At 39.0% G+C, this 22,208-nt stretch overlaps 2 protein-coding genes across 9 annotated transcripts in view; one reads left to right on the top strand and one right to left on the bottom strand.

Moving 5' to 3' along the window:
- Positions 1–168: 168 nt before the first annotated feature.
- blm (BLM RecQ like helicase) lies at positions 169–10,121 on the top strand. 2 transcript variants are annotated; one of them, XM_023955368.2, is made up of 22 exons: positions 169–573; positions 935–995; positions 1,086–1,671; positions 1,762–1,894; positions 3,231–3,334; positions 3,415–3,529; positions 3,598–4,247; positions 4,845–5,021; positions 5,370–5,488; positions 5,780–5,893; positions 6,189–6,287; positions 6,388–6,536; positions 6,625–6,731; positions 6,962–7,122; positions 7,485–7,680; positions 7,784–7,974; positions 8,062–8,206; positions 8,291–8,490; positions 8,993–9,188; positions 9,284–9,406; positions 9,492–9,684; positions 9,796–10,121. In XM_023955368.2, exons 1-22 carry the CDS (start codon positions 479–481, stop codon positions 9,971–9,973), a joined length of 4,092 nt encoding a protein of 1,363 aa, XP_023811136.1. In that variant the 5' UTR covers positions 169–478; the 3' UTR covers positions 9,974–10,121.
- Positions 10,122–12,441: 2,320 nt separating this feature from the next.
- frmd5a (FERM domain containing 5a) overlaps positions 12,442–22,208 on the bottom strand; it is a 46,144-nt gene continuing 36,377 nt past the window's right edge. For 2 of the 7 annotated variants that reach the window (XM_004070018.5, XM_078948747.1), the window contains 8 exons: positions 22,037–22,124; positions 21,842–21,930; positions 21,284–21,347; positions 21,093–21,184; positions 19,598–19,672; positions 18,935–19,003; positions 18,634–18,740; positions 12,442–14,622 (listed from right to left, as the gene is read on the bottom strand). In XM_004070018.5, the coding sequence (XP_004070066.1) occupies positions 14,054–14,622; positions 18,634–18,740; positions 18,935–19,003; positions 19,598–19,672; positions 21,093–21,184; positions 21,284–21,347; positions 21,842–21,930; positions 22,037–22,124 (1,153 nt within the window). In that variant the 3' untranslated portion in view covers positions 12,442–14,053. The remainder of the gene's footprint in view (positions 14,623–18,633; positions 18,741–18,934; positions 19,004–19,597; positions 19,673–21,092; positions 21,185–21,283; positions 21,348–21,841; positions 21,931–22,036; positions 22,125–22,208) is intronic. The other 5 variants (XM_020704065.2, XM_078948748.1, XM_023955820.2 and 2 more) reach the window with 5 other exon arrangements.

Genomic DNA, 22,208 nt, shown 5'->3' with positions numbered 1-22,208 from the left:
GAATTATTTATTAAAATGTTCAAACTTTTCAATAAGTAATGGTGTGATTTTCACCTGACTTGTCACACCAAATAAATTATCAAATTGCCCTCTGAAGTGTTTATTTATTACGTTCTCGGGGAACGTTGAGGCATTTTGAGCCTTTATAGTTTCCGTAGAAGCTGCCTATTTATTTTTATTAGACTTCATTTCCCAGAAATCCCTTCCCCGCTCAAAGCTGGCCAATTGAGAGCGTGCTTCTTGAACGGGCGCAAAATCTGGTGTTTGGGTTGACTCTTGCCACAGAACCTTTTTGTTTAGTTCACAGCTAAAACCTGTTATCATTAATTATTTTTTTATTAGCTTAAGGCTTAACGGAGGAGCGGAAAACCCGCAAACGTTCTCATTTTCTCAAATGTTCGGGAGGCTATTTTTGAGCACAGTACAGACTTCTAGTTAGCTAAGACTCGCTACTCGCTTACTTACTTTGCCAACAACAATGTCTAGTCTTCCACAAAATAACCTGGAAGAACAGCTAGCGAGGCACAACAACGCTAACCAAAGCAAGCTATCTTTGGCTAAACCAAAAACGGGGTAAGTGAAATGTTATCTTAGTAGGTTAGCATTTATCTAGTAGCATATCATCCTTTACAAAAACAAACGAAATATATCTGAGCCTCAAAGATAACTTCACGACTACGAGAGTGTATTTGATTAAAACCGAGTGTTTTGAAAGCTGATATTTGAAGTATTTTTAATTTTTTTAACAAAATTGTCACGACAGAGCCTAAAACTATTGTTTGTTTCTCATGAATGAACCTATAATCTTAAGAACTGTCCCGAGATTCTTTGCTACCATAATGTATATTTGCTGCCATGAGGGTGCTGATAAGTCCAAAACACCTAAAAAGATAATAATCTGTCTTTCATTTATGCCATATCTTTTGTCTTTCAGTGCCTTTCTTTTCAAAAAGAAGTCCACATCAGGTACAACTAACGTGGAATACCCAGCAAAGGTAACCGCCTCAAGTGTTTTGGCAAACAGGAATGTCAATGTCCCGAAGAACAGTTTATTGACTAAATCTTCTGTGACATTTTCAAACAAGCTTGAAAGAACTCAAAAATCCAAAATCAACAGCTTCTTCACAGTTAACTCTAAATGCCAGTCAGACTCCGTCATTCCAGCATGTCGGAATCCCCCAGCTGTGTCTGGTAATAATGGCGCTATCACTCAAACCAAAACCGACAATCACAGCATCAATGCAACTAATGCGCCAAGTTTTGATCCATCCCAATTTCCACTGGATGACTGGGATGATTTTGATGACTTTGAAACTCCTGTCAAAACTAAAAACGACTCCTTCAGTTCCGGGAAGGTCACAAAGCCATCATCTCCAGATGAGGAGTTCCCAGAATTCACAGGGAAACAAAGCTCTGATACCTCTCACGTGACGCCAGAATTAATCATCGAGGATGACCAGCCCTGTATGGAGATAAAGGAACCAGAACACATTGTCTCAAACAACAGTACAGTTTCACCTGGACCTGGTATCCTTCAGGAAACAGTACAATTTGAAGTGGAAGACTCACCTGTTAGAGGAACGAGAAGACGTCCCTTTGAGCACAAGTCTGTCTTAAGTGACAGTGAAGATGATACAAACACAGTGGTTGAAAAGATTGAGACTAAATCGGGTAAGTAGGGATATTGTCATGCTTTAGCAATGAAAATCAAAAGAGGAAGTTTATTAACCAGTTTTTGTGGATAATCTCTTTGCCCTTCAGATGGTAAGAAGTGGATTGACCCGAAGGTTATTGAACTTCAGGACAACTCTGAGCCTGAAGTTGACTTTGATTGCATACCTCCATCACCTGACACTGATGAGACTTCCTATACATCATCTGCACTCCAGACAAGGCAGGTTTTTTTATTTTTTTATTTTTTCAGGAGTTATGTGGGTTCTGTATGTTTTATTTTTACTTTTAAATGAGTCGTAGTTAGGCCTGCAACAATATACCGTAAATTTACCGTTATCGCAATATTAATTACCAATATCGCATATCGCGAGTTTTCCTCATATCGTGCAGCCCTAGTCGTAGTTATAGATGACAGAAAGAAAATTTGAGTTGGCATATAATAGTGTCAGCTAAGAAAACTGAAGATGTGAATCTTTGCTTGAGAACCAACTGACTCCTAAGTTGCTGTAACATCCTAGTTAGTAACAGCATTTTGTGTCAGTTCCCTTTTTTCCCTAAGATTATTTAATTTGCTGCCATAACTCTTGTTCTTGCTACTCCTTCTGTCTAAATATACTCTGTTTGTTTTAATAATAATACATTAAAAAAAAGCTCCTTTCAGGGGCCTAAGGAAAAAGAGAAGTTAAAAAAAACAATAAACTGAGTCAAAAAGGAAGTGGTTGTGGAAACAACTAGGAATATGATGGTTTGAACTGGTGGGTTTGTTTTAAAGGTAAGAAGGCAGTCCGTATTTCTAATGTCAGGCGGAAGGGAGTTCCAGTGTTTGGTGCTGAGGCGGGCAGAGGGAACAGTCGGGTGTAGAGAGGAAGTTGATCTTAGGGAGTGGGATGTTGTTGCAATGTGGACCAAATTGGAGAGGAGCTAGGTTGTGGATGGCTTTGAAAGTATATTGGAGGAGTTTTGAAGTGGATTGTGGACTGAAACAGGAGCCAGTGTAGCTGCTGGAGTATTGGTGTGGTGTGGTGGGAGAGGGGGGTTTTGGTGATGATCTGAGCTGCTTAATTAGGAACTGGTTGCAGTTTATAGAGACGTTTGTGAAGGAGGCCAAAGAGGACAGAGTTACAGTAGTTGACACTACTGGTGATGAGGCTGTGGACCAGGATGGAGGTAGTCTGAGGGGAGAGGAAGGGACGGAGACGATTCATGTTTCTGAGGTGGTAGGATGCCATCCGGGTGGAATATTAATGTGGGTGAGGAAAGAGAGGGAGTTGTCCAGGATGACACCCAGACTCTTCACATGGGAGGTGGAGGTAACAAAGGAGTTGTTGGTGGAGAGTGTAAAACTGTTGAATTTGGAGAGGACAGATTTGGTGCAGATGAGGCCAACCTCAGTCTTATTGCTGTTAAGTTGGGGGGGAAATGGAGGAGAACCAGCATTTCAGCTTGGACAGGCAGGTTGTGAGGGAAGGTTGGAGTTTGGTTGAGGGGTAGAATTGGGACAGAAAGGTAACTTCAGATGATAGTAAGTTTGAAATGTTTTTTTTTTTTCTTCACAGATCTAAAACGGGTAAAACTCAAAGTAGATTCATTTCTGCTCAATCAAAAAGTTCTGCTCCAACTCGTCCTGAACTTTCACATTGTCTTTCCAAAGATTCAACACGTGAGTTTTTTTGTTTGTTTTATAACTTCAGGGTTTTTGAAATTGTTTTCTGTGTTAATTCTTTCTGCTGCTTATGGCAGGCGAACAACTCTACAGTATCATGGAGTCCATCTGTGCTCTGGTTGACTCCATCCCAGAGCATGAACTGATCTCTCTGTCTTGTGGGAACGAACTGTTGTTGCGTAGAGCTCACAGGTTTGATCATAAACTTTTTATGGTGTTTCAGTATTCTCAGAAATGTAAAAGTCTTCTCTCTCCTGCAGAAAAAGGATTCTTGCTACTGGCGGTGACTTTTCATTCCGGATGCAGCAGCCTGACAGCACAGTTATCTCTGATGCCAGCTTTAAAGAAACCTCTTCTTGCTGTGTTTTGACACCCAGCAGCTCTGCGGTTCTGGACTCCAGGAAGTCTCAGCAGCCCCGTCGACCTTCAGTCATCTCTTTAGATTATGACTCTGATCATTCTGATAGAACTGCCTTTAATCCATTGTCCAGCAAAAGCAGTAGGGCAATCTGTGTGGAAGATGAAAGTATTTGTGACTCTCTATCAACTCCCAGACTTCTAAAACAACCTTGTTTCTCAGAGAGCACAAGTCGTCTCGATGAAGACGATGCACATTTCTTCTCACCCAAGAAACCAGTGTCTGTGGAGCAAAATAAATCTAAAACCCCGACCTGCACAACTGCAGATAACACTGAAACGGATGACTTTTACTTTGACGATTTTGATATAGATGACTTTGACGAGTCTGATATTCCTGAATACTTTGAGGAAGCCCCAACTTCATCAGTCCCCAGACAAAACTCCAGTACCGCGACTGCTGTGAAGGAAGGAGGCCCGAGCAAATCCTCATGGGATAAGAAACCGTCCAGCTCAGTTTCCACACCTAAACCTCCCAAGTTGTGTTCACCTGGTAAGCACTGAATTGAAACCCTCATCAACTTTAGGAGCTGAGATTCTAAGAATGGCGTTGGTGTTTGATCGATCGCAAGCAGCTTTGACACACAGAAACAAAAAGCTTAGGCACCGATTTAGAAAACATTCAGATAGAATAAAAATAAAAAAGAGCAGTGACTAAAGTTGCAAGTGGTGCTGCAGAAGAAACAGTAAAGCAAAAGTTTGGATTTTAATGTGAAAAGAAAGTTGGAGAATTTGTTTTTTAGCTGCAATCGGCTTCCATCTGTGGATCAGCTCAAAAAAGTCATCCCGTTTGGTTCTGACCTGAGGTTCTACCACCTAAACGTTCCTGAGGATCTCAGCATGTGCTTGGTTTTAGAGACCAGATGTATTTATAGCCTGCATCAAAGGGATTTTTTAACAGCACAAAGTAAATACAAAAAAAATCTTATTTTGTTTTTCATATACATTTATTTCAAGACAAAAAAACTCCTATTGATTTGTTTGAACAACGACTGATGCAAAATACAGTTTTAAATTTATAGAAACTTGTAGTAGAATTTAGATAATGTTGTTTTTTTTTAATTGCTTTCTATTTTCTATCTTCATTCAGAGCCCACCTTCAGAAACCCAGCTCATGACCGCTTCCGAGGATTCAACTTTCCTCATTCCCAAGAAATGATGAAGATCTTTCATAAGCGGTTTGGACTTCATCAGTTCAGGTTCAACCAGCTTGAAGCTATTAACGCCGCTCTCCTGGGAGAAGATGCCTTTGTCTTGATGCCCACAGGTTGGTGGAAGTGCAGGCTAGACAAGAACCATCTAATTTAACGATTCAATGGATGTCTGTACGCCACAGTAAAGGAGTAGGACTTCAGCGCTCCCCGAGAAATAGGTTTGCTGCTGACAGGGACAGAAAATAGAGATTTAGACTTTTCGCAAAGCAAAAGTGATGGAAGGACAGGATTTATTTATCCATAAGAAATTGGTTCACTGAAACTCAGCAGCTGTCCGATAGTGTTTGAAGCATTGGGTTTAACAAACCAGAAGCCCCTGGTTGTTTAAAGTTTAAACTGCATAATTTTAAATGAAACTAACGGTACTTGTTTTTTGTTTTGTTTAAATGTGTCTGTTTCAGGTGGAGGTAAAAGTTTGTGCTACCAGCTGCCTGCCTGTGTTTCTCCTGGAGTCACAGTTGTCGTCTCCCCGCTCAAGTCGCTTATAGTCGATCAGATCCAGAAACTTACCACCCTTGATGTAAGAGAAAAACGCTTTGAGTCACTTTCATGTATTTTCAGTGTGAAAATGGTAATAATCTGATGAATTAACTATATTTATATAACCAACCAACATAATTCAGCTAATTTTCCACTTTTTGACATTGTGAATACTTTAACAATCTGGCTCTTTCAATTTTTGTAATTTTTCTGACATCATTGATTTAGTTTTGATCTGTAGAAAACAGTTTGAGTTCTATCATCATTTTTAGACACAGAAAATGTAACGATTAGCAAATAACAACCAAATGACATTGTTTGTTCTTTTTAGATTCCAGCAACAAGCCTGTCTGGTGATAAAAGTGACAGTGAAGCAGGACGGATTTATATGCAGCTTTCCAGAAAAGATCCCCTAATAAAGCTGCTGTATGTAACCCCGGAGAAGGTGAACATTTTTGGTGTTTTGTGTGTATATAGAGTTAGAGTTTGTCACTATTTGTACATGTTAAAAACACAAATCAAAATCAATTTTCTTTTGGCGGCTTCCGTACATGATAATGACTTAAAAAAAGAATGGATGATTGGAAAAATACAACTAGACAGATTATTAAATAACATGTTGTCAATTAGTACCACAACTTTTACATTACATATTACCTGTGTTAAGTGAGTTTCCTAACATTTATGGCATTTGAATTTGATCCTAGCTCTTTACTTTGTTTTTTCTTCTCTTTTTTAAGGTGAGTGCAAGCGGCAGGTTAATCTCAGCCCTGCAGAACCTTTACGAGCGAGGTCTTCTGGCCCGATTCATCATTGACGAGGCACATTGCGTCAGTCAGGTGTGTTCCTCTTCTTCGAAGTTTCACAGAATGTGTTGTATGAGTTTATTTATACACAGCACCCTTTTATGATTCACTCAACTTCTTCTAAATCTTTCAGTGGGGCCACGATTTCCGCCCCGACTTCAAAAGACTGCACGAACTCCGACAAAAGTTCCCCAGCGTGCGGATGATGGCTCTGACTGCCACCGCCACTCCCCGAGTGCAGAAGGACATCCTAAACCAGCTGAATATGATGCGGCCACAAGTGTACGTGTTCCCTCTGGTAATTATTTATACTGAACTCCGATTTCCAGCAAGAACTGACGGGGGCTTTCTTTATCTGATGTGTCATCAGATTCACCATGAGCTTCAACAGATCTAACCTCAAGTACAGCGTGCTGCCAAAGAAACCCAAAAAGGTAGACGAGGACTGCATCGGCTGGATCAAGAAGCATTACCCACGTAAATAATTCAGTCCTTTTTGTGATTCTGCTGCTATTTTCAGAACACTGTTGTGACTGCGATAATAAAAACTCTCCTCTCTCAGCTTGTCTAGACATGCTAGACAGATTTAGGTCAGAATGAAAGTAAATCTTTTACATTTTAGATATTTGTCTTTCAATTCCACACTTTAATGAAATAATGATTACATTTATGACTGATTCTTAATCCTTCGATGTTTTATGCAACAGGGGATTCGGGCATTGTGTACTGTTTGTCTCGTAACGACTGTGACGCCATGGCGGAAAGTTTGAAGAGGGCGGGCATACAGGCTCTGTCATATCACGCCGGCCTGAGCGACGGAGACCGAGAGTACGTGCAGAGCAAATGGATCAACCAGGATGGTTGCCAGGTTGGTGAAGATCATTTGTCATTTAGTTTGGAGCAAGAAATGCAAACTTAACTGTAATTATTATTATTAAATATAATTTATATATTTTTAACTTTGAGCTAAACATTTTTTCTGTTTTATAAATAAATAATCTAACATTTAGTTAATCACTCCTAACTTTATATTATTTTTTTTGTAGATGTATTTTTGTTTAGATGGACTGAACACATAAATTCAAGTTTTTATGGTTCAGTTAACTTTTTATGGGACCTACCTTTTTGATCTTTAACAATTTGTTTTAATTCTGTACATCTTGATTATCAGACAGACTCTACAAACCAAGTCATTTGAAACAAATACATTTTTCCCCTTTTTCATTTCAGGTCATCTGTGCCACCATAGCCTTCGGCATGGGCATCGACAAGCCGGATGTGCGCTACGTCATCCACGCCAGCCTGCCGAAATCAGTGGAGGGTTACTATCAGGAGTCGGGGAGGGCAGGACGGGATGGAGAAATCTCTCACTGCATTCTTTTCTACTCCTACACTGACGTCCACCGCATTAAGAGGATTATCAGCAGTAAGGGGCATTGGTGCTAAATGTTCTGGTGTGCGTAATCTAAATAATGTTTACGGTTGGTCGATACTTGAATATGTGATTCGAATCACGTGCTTCATCACAGTGGACAGAGAAGGCGACAGCCACACCAAAGCCACTCATTTCAACAACCTGCACAGCATGGTGCATTTCTGCGAGAACGTGATGGAGTGCAGAAGAATCCAACTGCTGGCTTACTTTGGAGAGCTGAACTTCAACAGAAACTTCTGTAAAGACCATCCGGATGTCAGCTGTGACAACTGTGCTAAACCCAACGTGAGAATCGTTTTTTTTCTCTTTGCCTCTAAAAATAAATCCCCTTGCCAAGTGCAACCTTTTGAAAAATCCACTTTTTTTATGCAGCAATATCAGATGAAGAACGTGACTGAAGATGTCAAGAAGATTGTGAGGTTTGTCCAGGAGAACTGTGAGAAAGTTGGATCCAGGTTTGGCAAGACAGCTCAGCAGAATAGACTGACGCTAAACATGCTGGTTGACATCTTCATAGGTACATCACACTTTTCAAAATGTAAAAAAAAAAAAAAAAAGACACATATTTAGTAACCATTAAAGTAAGTATTCATGGTTTCAGGGTCTAAATCTGCCAAAATCCAGACGGGAATGTTTGGAATGGGAGGAGCTTACTCTCGCCATAATGCTGACCGGCTTTTCAAGAAACTGGTTCTGGAAAACATCCTGGTGGAGGACCTCTACATCACCAACAATGGCCAAGCCGTGTCTTACATCTCTGCTGGACCAAAAGCAATGAACGTGCTGTCAGGGTACATGCAGGTGAGAGCTCATTGTTCAGGCTTACACAGTGGTTTGAAATTTAAGGAAGTATCTTTATGTGCAATTTTTAAGTTTTGAAAAAAAAATCAGAGATAAAAAGCATCATTTCTTTTAAGATATAGCATTCCCCTCTACCATTTGAAGGCATTTATTCATACAAAAATATCAATTAAAAGTCAAAAACCAGGGTTTTTCAGTCATTGTTCAGTTTTTCTCATCATTGTTCATAAATTTGACTTTTAATACCCAATCCAATCAAGCTGTAGGATTTATTAGGATTAAATACGTGGGTTTTAAGTACATTAGAAAGCAAAGAACTAAAAAAAAAACTAATTTCCAGGTAGCATGGAGTTCTTTAACACCAACAGTCTTATCATATTAAGTAGGTTTTCTGTATTCCTGAGAATTTATGTGATCAAATCCACTTTGTAAGAAGATTGACAATAATTATTTTTAGTTGCAAAGTTTAAACGTGCTTGTTTTTTTAAAATAAACTTTTAAGGTGGACTTCTACGAGACAGAAAGTGCTTCCAGCATCAGAAAACAGAAAGCTGCTGTGTCCAAGAGTGTTTCCCAGAGAGACGAGATGGTCCAGGCGTGTCTGAAAGAACTGGTTGATCTCTGCAAGGAGCTGGGAAAAGCTTTTGGCCTTCACTATTACAACATCTTTTCAACGGCCACACTGAAGAAGATAGCTGGTGATTTTGGAAATGATAACATTTTAAAGTGCATTCTTAAATGTTTGTCTTGCTTTTTTTTTTTTTTTTTACTGTTCACATTTTTTCTTGAGCAGAAAGGCTCTCTTCTGATCCTGAAGTCCTTTTGCAAATTGATGGAGTGACGGAGGACAAACTGGAGAAGTATGGAGCGGAAGTCATTAAGGTTCTGCAGAAATACTCTGAGCGGCAGCTTCCTGGTGAGAAACAAGAGCGACATTACTCATTTATTCAAGTTTTCCTTTATAAACCCCATGGAGGATTATTAATGGCATTTTTTTGTAGTGGAGGAACAGGCTGAAGGTGCAGGTGAAGGATGGATCGACACAACACGAGGCCGCACTCAGGACGAGGACGATGAGTCCTCAACATACTTCAGTAACAGGTCTGCACAGGGACAGAAGAGGAAGAAAGCTCCTTTTTTCAAATATTCCAAGAAGAGAAAAGGATTTGGAAACGCAAGCTCTAATTCTAGAGGGTTAGTTCATTTATTCTGTTTTCTATAGTGTTGCTCAAGAGTGAAAGAATTTGCTGCATAACTCAAATGGTCTCCTTTTCTTTCTACAATGGAAATCTTTGGTATTTCCAGCAACAGCAAGTCCTGGTCCTCCTCCAGCTCCAGAGGCAGCTCACAAGCTGCAGGTCGAGGGTCCAGGAACTCAGCAGGAGATCCACCAGCGGGCAGAAGACCAGGAATCCTCGCCGCTCCGACGCCTCAAAGCAAGCAGCGGCCCTTTTTAAAGCCCAGCTTTTCTCACCTGAGCTGATCACGCAGTGCTGCTGAACCAAGTCATTCATCCGATTTTCCACTCGTGTGTTTTTGTGTTTCCTGTTGATTAATGTAAACTGTCTGTACAAATGTAGGGACCACTGTAAATTGTGAAACTTGTATTTTGTAATAAAGATAAAATATTACCCATGACTCACTCATCTTTACATTCTTTACATGGACAAATATTTGTGTGCTCACAAAAAAAACCATCAAATTCTTTAACCCATTTTTTAAACGTCCTTTATTTCAAGTTTGAACCATTTTCTTTACTGTCAACAGTTACATGGGACTATTAGAAACAATGCTTTATACTGACTTGTACAGAAGGATTCCTACAGTACGACATGGGCTCGGAATGGGTCAAAGTGGACAAGAACTGGATTTGGCACGTTGATTCCTTTTGGTAAATAAATGTAAATTGTCATTAAAAAGACATCCAAACCAGAGGACTAAAGGCAGACTACAGTAAACATGACCAGACTCGTATACAAGTTGATATGTATACAGCTTTGTGAGGGGGGGGTTAGAGAGGAGCAAAGAGCCGACACATTTGATGGTTTTCATCCCCCTTTTGTGCTGTGAGCATTTTGCATTGATTGAGTAGAAAACACCAAAGCTGATCGTATTTTCTAATGATCTAAATAAAACACAATCTTAGCTCTAGATAACACTTCTGAGACTATTGAAGGGCAAATAAGAAAAAATACAATAACCCAAGACCTCATTAAAAGGTGCTGTCTTGTGGGGAGAAGCTGACGTCTCTGTTGCAGTCTTAATGTCACATCAAATGTCCGAGCACACTCTTATTTCCCAGCATGCAACGTATTTGAAAAGTTGAGCCTTTTCAAGTACAAATAAGCTGCTTTGCTGTACAAATCACGTTGATCAAAGTTTATTGCAGATGGTTGCACAGCTGTGTGATTAAAAATGACAAGTTTTTCCAAAGACACTACAGTCTTCTCTAAACCCTCAGAGATGGATTAGGTTCTGGTAAGACAGGATCCAGTCACAGGGAGCTATCGGTCAATTAATGATGGAAAACATTTTAAAAAAAAACCATGTAAAGAGGTTTTAAATTAAATTCTTATTCTGAATGAAACAACAACTAAGTGGTCAGATCATAAGAATCCTCACAGTAGAACTCTGATAATTGTGTTACTAGAACAACATCTGACTTAGAAACCCTGTTTATTTCTTGACCTTTACACACATTTGTAAAGTTTCTTTGCAGCTGGTTATTGCTCCTTGAATAATGCTGCCTTCATATTCTAAAAAACATTGTTGTGCTGAGAGACCACCACCAAAGCTACATAATCAAATAAATGGCATGAAAAAGAAAAAAAAAAAAAAACGGACACATTTACAGACTTGCTTCACGCCTCAAGCCCTGGTGGCCTGATGCAGCAAACTTGAAGCCACAGAGATGTTTCAAGTTTGAATCTTTGATGTGAACACAAATTAAGTCAACCTAGCCACTCTGCGGCTTTTTTAAAGAAATTAACCTAGATCCTTGCGACTATTTACTAAAGGACATCAAACATTTCATATAGAAAAATTACCTACAAGTGAGATTAAGAATTTCCAACTTCGTTTTCTAATTTCAGTTTTTTTGTTTGTTTTTTACTGCAGAAATGAATGCTGGAGATGATTAACCCTTGTGCTATCTTAAATGACCCCACCCTTACTTTGACGTGTTCTCCCTACCATGACAAAGGTGGATAAAGGTGGAAAGATTTCATGCAATCCATGGACACCAGTGAAGATCACAAATCATTGAAGAAAAAAGGTTCAGAGCACTGTCTAGTGGGTCTAGATGGCCCAACTCCCAATGTTAAAGTGCCTAGGATAGCACAAGGGTTACATAAACAAATTAGACAGACATGGATCTGTTATAGACCAGCAGTCTAAACTTGAAAAGCTTCTGTCCTGCTTGTTTTCCAGCTCTACTCACCCTAGTTGCTAAAATATACCTGGTAAAAATGTGTTCAGTCAGCCTGAAATAAATTAATCCAGCTAATGTGCAGGGAGAACAGCTGGGAGGGGGGGGGGGGGGGGGGTAGGACTGCAGACCAGGTTTGGAGACCACTGTTAGACTATCATGCCTTTGGTGGAGCAGCTGCTGATGGGTGCACTTCAAGCAAAAATGATGAACATGAGAACAAACTGAACAGGTATTAAATTCTGTCAACCCTATCCCCAAACTGTTTTTCAGAACCACAGCTTTCAGTGCTTTTTTTTTTTCTTTTCTTTTTTCTATTATTTTGTAAAGCTTTCCCAATTTCATCCTGTTCTGCTTTGCATCTTCTTTCCATTCCTACTCACAAACACACCAGAAGATATACCTGCACTACCTGCAGGATGTAAATGCAATACAAAAAATGAAAAAATAACAAAAGAGGACTTTACCCAGAATCCAACAGCCATGACCCTTATTGCTTTGGAAATTAAACAATATAAACAAAATGTGAGATATCATTTTATATAAATGTGGAACCAATGCCATTTTTTAATCTGAAAAATACATACCGGTAAATAAAGTGATGAAAGCACATTATAAACCTCACAAGCTTAAGTTTGACATTTTCTTTATAGGACCATTTTTAATTGATTCACTAATTAAACATGTTTTTTATACAAATCCGGTTATGTTGTCAAGTACATGTTATTCTGTTAGTGGGCTTTTGTGGGTCAGCTTCGTCTTGACTTCAAGTAACAAAATTTGTTTTTAAATTGCTTTTAGACCAGTTTTGATTGATCAGTACTTTATCTAATGGAATTTTACATTTAAATGATCATTGACTGCAGCAAATAGAGCAAAGGCTGACTTAAAGCTGATGTCGATGGGATATGGATCACTTCTGAGTGGATCTGAATAAAAGCCCCCACTTTCAGAAATTCTTCCGACTTCTCTTGAAACAACACGCTAAAAAAGGTAAAATGTTTAGTCTTCCATAACAAAATAATATTTCCCTTCTGTTAAAATATACATGAAAAACTTGCAATATATATATTAGGAAACAAACTAATTTGTACAAAAGTACATCATTACTCTTATTCTAGCAGTACTTAAAATGGATCATACAGTATGATACATAAACTGAAGAGGTTGATATTAAACCAAAAATAGATCAAACTCTTCATTCGTACAAATTTTTGAAATTCATTGAATTTCAAAACTAATTAAATAAGCTTGATAGAAAAAAAAACATGAAGCAATGAGCACATTTAAAGTAAATATAATCATACCAGCATTGCACATCTATTTAGGCTATTATCTATAGGTGTCAGTTAATTTTTGATGGCCACCAGCTCTTCTTTATTCATCACACACTACTTCACTGAATCTTTAGAAAATAAAGAACTATTTTGATGTCTAAGTTTAACCTTTTTATCACTACATTGATGTTGAGATGTCTTTAAAAACCAGAAAAGCCTAAACAGTTATCATATTCTTTCAAAAGAGATTTCACCCTATCTGTGTCCAGTTTCACAAACCCTATCTATCTAGTTCTTGTTGCATTTTTTTGTTCTTTTTCTAAAAACGTTAGCCTGCTCTTTTCTTGGATTTAGAAGACATTGCAACCTTTTGACTCTTTCTTAGCAGCTATTCCTCTGACGCTCACAAAACCTCATTTCCCTTTCATAAAAATGCATCAACTTCCTTAATTTCCCTTTAGTTGACGCCTCTCATTCTCTTATGCCATTGCAGTTCAAAAGTAATAAATATTAATAATAATAACATTAAAGACAGTATTCTTTTGTTGCAAAAGTTATTTTTGTGTAAAAAAAATTCAGTTCCTTTTTATTGTAATTTGAAAAAATAATACCTGAAATGAAGTAAAAAGTCTGAAATCTGAAAGCAAAAGAAAGAAAAAAAGGCTTGTGGGTAAACAAGGAAGAGTTTTTGGAGGGAAGGCAAAGTGTTTTGGGGTAAACATCCTGCTGGTCCAAACTGTCTGCCTGAAAGAGATGGATGAAAGAAGCAGGGTTTGTGGCTGGGGTAAGGCTGCCCTCCGCCCCTCCAGAGATGTAGGTGTTCCTCTGTCCCGAGTGCAGGTTTACTGACCCCATAGTTTTAGTTGTTGATGAGCAGCCCACCCACCCAGCGGAGCTTGCAGGCGAACCACCGTCTGAGCGGACAAAAGTACTCAAAGTGAAACTGTTCAAATTCAGGGGTTTGGCGGATGTCACTCAAAAAAGCAATATCAAGATCAGATTCTGTGAGAATGATGAGGAGGAGGAGCAGGACGAAGAGGAGTCCAATGGTCACGAGGAGCAGACGGAGGACGCTTAAGACAAACTTATTCACCTGCTCCACCTCGCTGAGGGCAGAGTCTGAGCCCTCCTTTACAGATTTACCTTCCGCACCAAAATCCCCCCTTTCCTCCTGCTGTGGGGTTCCCGCTTCCGACTCCTTCTCCTCTTCAATGCTGCAAGGAGCACCGTTGATTTGCCGTGAGACGGAAAGCTCAACGCTGTGGTCGGCCACCGGGGTTGGAAGGACGCTGTCAGAGGGGCTGTAGGCTTCATCAGAGATAACCGCCTCTTCAGTGGCCTGACTGCGACAGCGAGGCATGAAGGACTCCCCATGGGACACGGAGCGCACAGGTGTGGAGTGAGCACTGTCCCGCAGCGACTCCAGTCCTAAGAAAAGAATTACAGGTAAACCGTTCCTCAAACTATGAATAGTCTTATATTTCTCTCATAATATTATTAGACATTCACCCCTCGTCAACTATTGATGGAAATATGCAGCAAACCACTTTGGCTCCAAAATGACCTTAATATAGCATCTTAAAAAAAAACTAAGTGAATTTTTTTTCCTAGCTGGAAATAAATACAGGCATCAATGGGTTAAGGCAAAGTAGTAACGACATTTATCATTAAAAGATAAAAAAGGCATACAAGGAATATTTTATAAAAACTTTAAACAGTTGAAATATTGTTTTTTTTCTATATTGTTTTGTAGATTTGTCACACTCTCTCACAATTAGTTCTACTTTATTTCTTCTTACACTTCCAAAATTTAAGAATCCTAAAAATTCTCGGTAACACATATGTTGACAGTCAACTAAACATATTATCAAGATGCAAATTTCTAAGTTTCCCATCAAATTGCATTAAAAAAATCAGTGTAATTTTTCCCTTTGAATTTTTTGCACATACTTACAGACTTTGGCCTTCTCAGTTCCATATTGTAATACTGCTTTTAGGTTTTGTGCAATAAAGATTTTGTGCATCAGTGTCAAATATCCTAAGAATTCACAGACATCTACCGGTATGTTTGCCATAAACAGACACTTATGGTTCTAATTGAAATGTTTGCATAAACATGAAATTGGTGGTGTAATTTTAAATTTGTCAGCGTAAGACTTTCCCTTTTAGATGGAAGTTTATTATCTATATTTCCATAACAGACTTACAGAAAAGCTTAGAAAATCTTTAGTACACAGGGGTGAAAAGATTTCATCTGTAAAGCTGACTTTGGTCACATTGCTTCACATAACTTTAATATATAAAATGCTCATTAATCCCTACTGTAACCTGTTGACACAATTAAAATTGCTATCAAGTCCTCACAAATACAATATATCTGGTATGTTTTTCTATATCGCAAAATATTACTTTATATTTTTTTACAATATGTAAAGAAAATACTTGAGTCTGTTTCACTATATTTATTTTTCTTTTTTTCAGGAAAGAACAAAGTATGGTATAACTTCAGTTGGAGTTTAATAAGTGCACCTTTTTAAATAAATGTTAAAAACTCCCAAAAGGCCTGTTATCATTGTTTTAAGCTTATTAAGGGGATTTGATTGCTTATTGCTATTTGTAATTTTATGTTGTTGTTTTTTTTCGTTTTGTTCTTAATTTGCCTAATTTCTAACTTTCTTTTGTCTCTCTTTTATTGTGAAGCACTTTGGTGCCCTTAAGGAGTTGTACAGTGCTATAAGAAAACAAAGCTTCATTCATTGAGACATTTTGATTTTTTACAAGTCTTTGATATTTTGATATCTTCTCTGGAAAGACTCAAAACAATAAGAGACAATTTATCTTTAAAATTCTTTTCTTTTTTTCTTTCATAATGTGTGTTCTACCAAGTGTTTCGACATCAATTTTCATTTCCATAATGTGCACCTTTAAAGCATCGTGTCAGCTGCATCCTGTTTGCAGGTGCAGAAAACCTTGGAAGCTGAACACATTGAAATAACTTGTATTAAAAAATCTTGCTCTTGCTTTGGTTTGAATGTCACAGTTACAGACATACTGTGCTATTGTTATGGTGCCTGACTTTTCCAGAAACATTTGTCCAGCAGAGGTCTCTAAAAAGCTGCAGGCTGACTGAGGGATTTCCAGAGCAAAACATTTATCCAGAAAAGCTCTCAACTGAAGTTCCGTTCAAGTAAGTAGCGGTATAATCTGAGTGTTAAACCCAAAGATGATTTTAGATGTCACAGCACTTTAGATTTTGTTGGTTTTCTTGGACCTGTGAGAAGAGATTATTCCCACATTTTTTTAATAACTGGCTACATTACACATGCTTGAAAAGGCCCAAATAAGTTTTACTAGTTTTTATTCAAAACCTTAACTATTAACTGTTAAAAACAGATATATTTGCTTACTACAACACTTTGCGCCTTGATCTACCAATCACCAATGAGTTTTTAAACTGTGACAACTACAGTCGATGAGAGAAGCTGTACAGTATACATGTCAGTGAGGAAGAGCTATGGTATGGTGGGACTGCTGACTACATCACATTTGCCAGAGTTTAACAGCAGCAACATTATACCCTCACTAAAACGAGAAGGGATTAAAAACTCAGATTTTCACAAGTCCAGGATAAGAATTTTGCTAGGAAAGTAGGGCAGATTATGTTCAGCACCCAAGCTCAGGCTGACATGACAGATACATAGGGGGAAAAAGGCGTGCAAGACTCAATCTGCCTTTTCTATTCTCAGAGTTGATCTGCGTCAGTGTATCCAGTAATTTGCTTGAAAATTCCTCGTTTTTTTTTGCATGCAGTTATTAATATTTTAAGCTAAATTACAAACAAGTAAAATCTGATTTTACTACAAACACATGCACACACACACAAAAAAACCCCATTAAAAACCTGTCCCAAAAGGTTCAAAGAATAAACAAATGTCTCTCCAACAGCAACAACAAGAAATACAAAACTGAAGCAAACCAGAATGACAAACTAAAAGACTGTCAAGATGCTTGTGTTTTCCAGGATGATGGATTTACCTGGAAAGCTGCTGGGTTGAACGCTGGGCATTGGAGTGCCATAAAAGGGACTAACACTGTCTAGTTCTTGCTGCCCTGCAGTCAGGGAGGGGTACAGCGGCAGGACACCCAGGGCCTTGCCCAGCATGCGAGGCCCCAGGCTCAGCACCCGAACCTTTACATCCCGGTAGCAGTGGTTGATCATACGCAGGTGGACGTTCACCCGGGTGGTGATTCGGATCAGACACTTCACCATGGCTGCAGCATGCACGTGGTACTCCTGCCCTTTATGGTCCCTTAACAGTGCCCAGACCACAGCTTTGTGGCTTTGTTTGTTGGTTGCAGACGTGAAATGGTGGCTGTCTATGTAATGGGAACAAGTTCTGGCCTCTGAGTCTGGCCCAGCCCAAGCCAGTGACATACATGGAGCAGAGGACCCTGGTTATTTTTGGCTGGAGTATTAATACCATGGTAAGATACCCAGTCAGCACTAACTGGGGGTGGGAAAGTCTTATGGCTCTCTTGAACACTCAGAAAAAGACCCTAAATATACACGGTCACCTGTTTCTGACCTGCATTTATGTCACCCAACAAAGAGGCCAAACCCGAACAGCAATAAGACTGGATCTAACAGTTTCACACCAACTCAAGCGGGGATTTACACCTGTTGTGTTCAGTTTATTAAAAATGAGACAGCCCTTCTGAGTCTGAAACCTGCAAGCAGGCTGAACAAATGAGTTTTAACCCCCTGAATAGAAACAACGTGACAACGCGTGCAGACAGCTCAAGTTTCAGCTTTGATTTGGAGAACGCAAATCCATGATTGGGCTTTTTTAAAGACCCACTCTGATGAAAACTGTGTTTTTGGTGTTTTTTACAAATTCTTGCAGCGTTTTCTCATAATGGAGGATATATATAAAGAAAACTAAGCTCAAAATTTCAGAGTATTTGTTGTAATCGTGAGTCATGAGCAGATGAAAAGATGCAGTTGGAAAAAGCTTGTAGCAGTGACGTATGCGCTACAACAACTCCCTGCTGTGCTCCATCCAGATGCGTCCACTTCTAGATGACTAGAAGAAGTCTTAATTTTCCTCATCTGAGGGGCCAGCTGGCCACAAACCGTACGGCTGGATCGCGCCAATATTGCTAATCATTTTTGTTGCACCGCTAATGTACGGTTGGGGGTGTGAGGTGCTGTAAACTAGCCAGACAGAGTGTGAACAGAGGGATAAGAGAACAAAAATGATTGGGGCTGTACTTTAATGAGAAAGAAATTCTCCCAAACAGCACAAATGCTTAATAACTGCATCATATCCCATTTTCTTGTGCAGTAACACGTTTATGTTTTTATTCTCTGCTTACATTTTTTTTTGTTTTCTGCCTCCAAACAGCCCTAAATGCATGTAAGAGCAGGTCAGTTCTTACCCTCCATGATAGATATGTGCACAGCTCTCCGACGTGTGCGTGGTACACTGCTGAGCCTAGGCCCATGGGTGATAGATGGGCAACTTCTGCTGGGCACAAGGCCAGCCCTGGAAAGACAAAAATCATACACAAATGCACAATAATCATTAAAAATCATTCAGAGAGCGAAAGTATTCCATAATGTAACCCCGCTGCTGGTAGTGAAGACATCTACAGCAGCTTGGTGCCTATGATTAATGAAGCGTTATAAAAAGAAAAATCTGAGCAAACAGTCTGACCTCTCCTGAGTTTACAACTCTACCTGTGTATTTCTGGAGGCTCACGTTTGATTTTGGCACTCCGCTCCATCACCTCTTTTGCCACTCTTCCACTGTTGTAAAGCACAAAAACGATGCTCAGGATGAGTTCTACAAACACACACGCACACTTATGTGATCAGGCACAGCAGCCCCAACCAGCGCAGCCGCACAAAAACACTGTGACTGAATTAACCTGGTGTATTCAGACACGGGGGACTGAATTAGCACCAGTTTGACAAATGCACAAACAGACTTGCAGGCAAAATATATAAAACAATGATCATGGTTTACCCTTCAACACTACACTCGGTAACCCTGCAACTGACTGTCCAAACTTTTATCGTGCTAAATCCAGAGAAAAAATAAAAAATGTAACCTTAACATAACAGAACAAATTGCACAGACTGGAATAATTCCTTGCGGTGTTGGTGATTTAAAGCACATTAGCACCAAAAGAGCATCGAGTGAGCATTTGTCCCTTTATGTCTCCTACACGGCGAAGTGTCACTTTTATCCTCCAGGCAGCTGTACACTGACGTTACAGCATGGAACACCAGGAGGGCAAGTCTTCTACATGGTAAGCACTTTTCTCCCCTTCCAGCTGCGTCTCTCCCCGTGTCCTCCCCTCCCTGTCATCAGTCAAACAGCCTTGTTGTGTACTCTACCTGTAGCGGAAACGGCTGCCCCTGAAGAATAAGTTGCTGCTGGATACGGTGCGAACTTGACTCGACTTCTCGAGCCTGACGAAGGAGAAACAAAGAAGTCGAATGCACCCACATGGAAAGTCAAAGGAGGATTCACGATGTGGGTGCACATGGTTCTCCAATCAAGGCAAACATTATTCAGTGATTAAATTATTTACGTCATCTCCATGCACAATTGGCAATACATCCCTATCCGGCTCCATATACTATTTAATGTGTTTACACAGAAATATTCAGTGAGTTTAATGTTTTATTTTGCAGTCAAGGATTTTTTGATTTTGATGAACTGAATTCAGCCTCCTCTCCTGTGAAGTTCTTGCCCCAGACTTCTTGTCCAACCACAGATGAAATATTAGTTTGCCACTTTAAGGTCATACTTTCTCCTATATTGTTTTTATTTTAATCCCTCCACATGCTTTGTGGTAACTTGGATCATCACTGATTGATTCGACTTCTCTCTGACTTATTTGCTAAATCTTCACTTTTCTTTCACTTTTCTTTTCACTTTCAAGTTATGCCTGGAAATGAAAAGGACTAGAAAGAAGAAAACGATTTTTTTCTGTCCCTTTTACATACTAAGAAAGGAAAAAAAGAGGAATAAATGAAATAAAAAAGTACTGTATCTAAACATATATGTATGTACATTTCTGCTTTATAGCATAATCGCTTGTGGTTTATATCAAAGCATTCAGTGTAAAATAATACAAAACAGCCCAGCAAGTCTCTATCTTATTTCGAAATGACCTCAAATTGAGCAAGTTAATTGACTATATTTTTGTAGCAATTCTCTTCTAAAATGTTTTTAATGATTTGGTTTCTTTAATGGATTTTGTAAATTGTCTTACAGTTTGGCTCCTTGAAATGAAACGCATCTTTTCTCTGTTCTGCATTTTAGCAATGAGAAAATCTCACATCTTATTAAACTGTAAGTCCTTTGTCTTTTTTAATCTTATTTGAATAGTTTGTGGCAGAAAATACTGATGTGCTTCATGCAATCATTTAAAAATACTTTGTATCTAATATTTTTAATTTACTGTTTAGTGGATTGGATGGTTCTCTGTAATTACTGCCAGAGATAAGTCTTATTCTTTTTTTTTTCGATACAGTAATTTAGATATGGAACAATTAACGAGTTATACAGAAAATACAGTGCTGTTATCCAATGCTGATTTAGCTTTATGTAAAACAGAAGTTGTTTTGCTTTTTTTGTTTTAATATTATAAATATAAAGTAATACCCTCATTAATGATGACACCCAGAAATTTAACTTCCTTTACTTTTGTGCTGGCAGGGTCATTTCTATGATAGATTATTGAAGCAGAGACATTTCTTCTGCACAAAAACGCTCAACCACTAAAGGTCTGAAGTAACTCGTGCCTGGTTTTATAACTGAAGAGCAGAAGTCTGACAGCTGAACTTAATGATAAACCCAAGGAAATGAGATGGGCAGACTTACTTGTAAAACGCTTGATTCTCCACTCCACACTTCCAAAGGTGTTTGCAAGCCTCCGGTGTGGGTGCAAAGTATGTCAAGATAATCTTTTTGTCCTGCGTGTTGGAAAATAAGAAGTGGTGCAGGACAATATAACAAACTGAGACGAAAGACCACACTTAAGAGCCAGTCTCTCCAAAACTTCCCGCTCTCACCTCCTTCTGATTTGCATATATGTGAAAAGTCTTGCCCTCGAACTTGAGCTTGGTCACCTCGTTCCTGTTGTGAGAGAAAGCATAGAAAGAACACACAGAAAGCCACAGCCTCGTTAAATATTTATGACCACCGCTTTGAGCTCACGTAACAGCCACGGTGCTCCGTGTTTGTCTGACAAAACAGATTAACAATAATATTCCCTGCAGACAGGGAATGCAAAGAGCAGAAGCAAACAAATACAAATACAGCAAATATGCTGCATAGTGTGTCTGATTTTAGTATTAGCAAAAAACTTTTTTTTTTACAGAAATACATTGTGTTGTGTAAAAACCTGGCATAAAACTCAAATGCATGTTTGATTTTCCTAATTTTATCAAGTTGTTACTTGAATCTCACTGCTGGCATTGGCTAGCACAGGAACAGGCCCTCAGATTGCCTTTACTGTATTATGCATTCTGCTTCATTTACACAATGCATGCATGTTAAATTTGATTATTCTAAACAACCAGGTAATGTCCTTTACATAGCTAAAAAGCTAAAGAAGACATTTGGCCTACCATTTGAGAAAATGAACTCTCTTGTTTCCCTGAAGCACAACAAAACCAAACGGCGTGAAGGCGAGAAAAGCAGGGTTCCCAGACACATCCTGAAAAGCACATGTCAAAATAAAGGATCACATCTGGAATGAAATCAACTTCTTTTTTTTAAATTATTTTACTGATGATCTCAAACTGTCTCAAAAGTAACCCAACCTTGCAGGGATGTGGATCAACACCATATGTTTCCAGCATCTGAGCTTTTTGCAGGAAATTTCGCTCTGAGGTTTCAGGTGTCTGTCCGCTGCGAGACAGCAACATGTGTCAGTGTCTTATTGAGACTAAAAAACTGGTAACTTTAGGAGAGATTTAAAAAGGCTCACAAAAA

This window comes from Oryzias latipes, chromosome 6 (assembly GCF_053564925.1).
Source record: "Oryzias latipes strain Hd-rR chromosome 6, Olatipes_Hd-rR_3.1".
Classification (NCBI taxonomy): domain Eukaryota; kingdom Metazoa; phylum Chordata; class Actinopteri; order Beloniformes; family Adrianichthyidae; genus Oryzias; species Oryzias latipes.
Note: the sequence above shows the minus strand (reverse complement) of the source record. Positions and strands in the feature narration are given on the sequence as shown.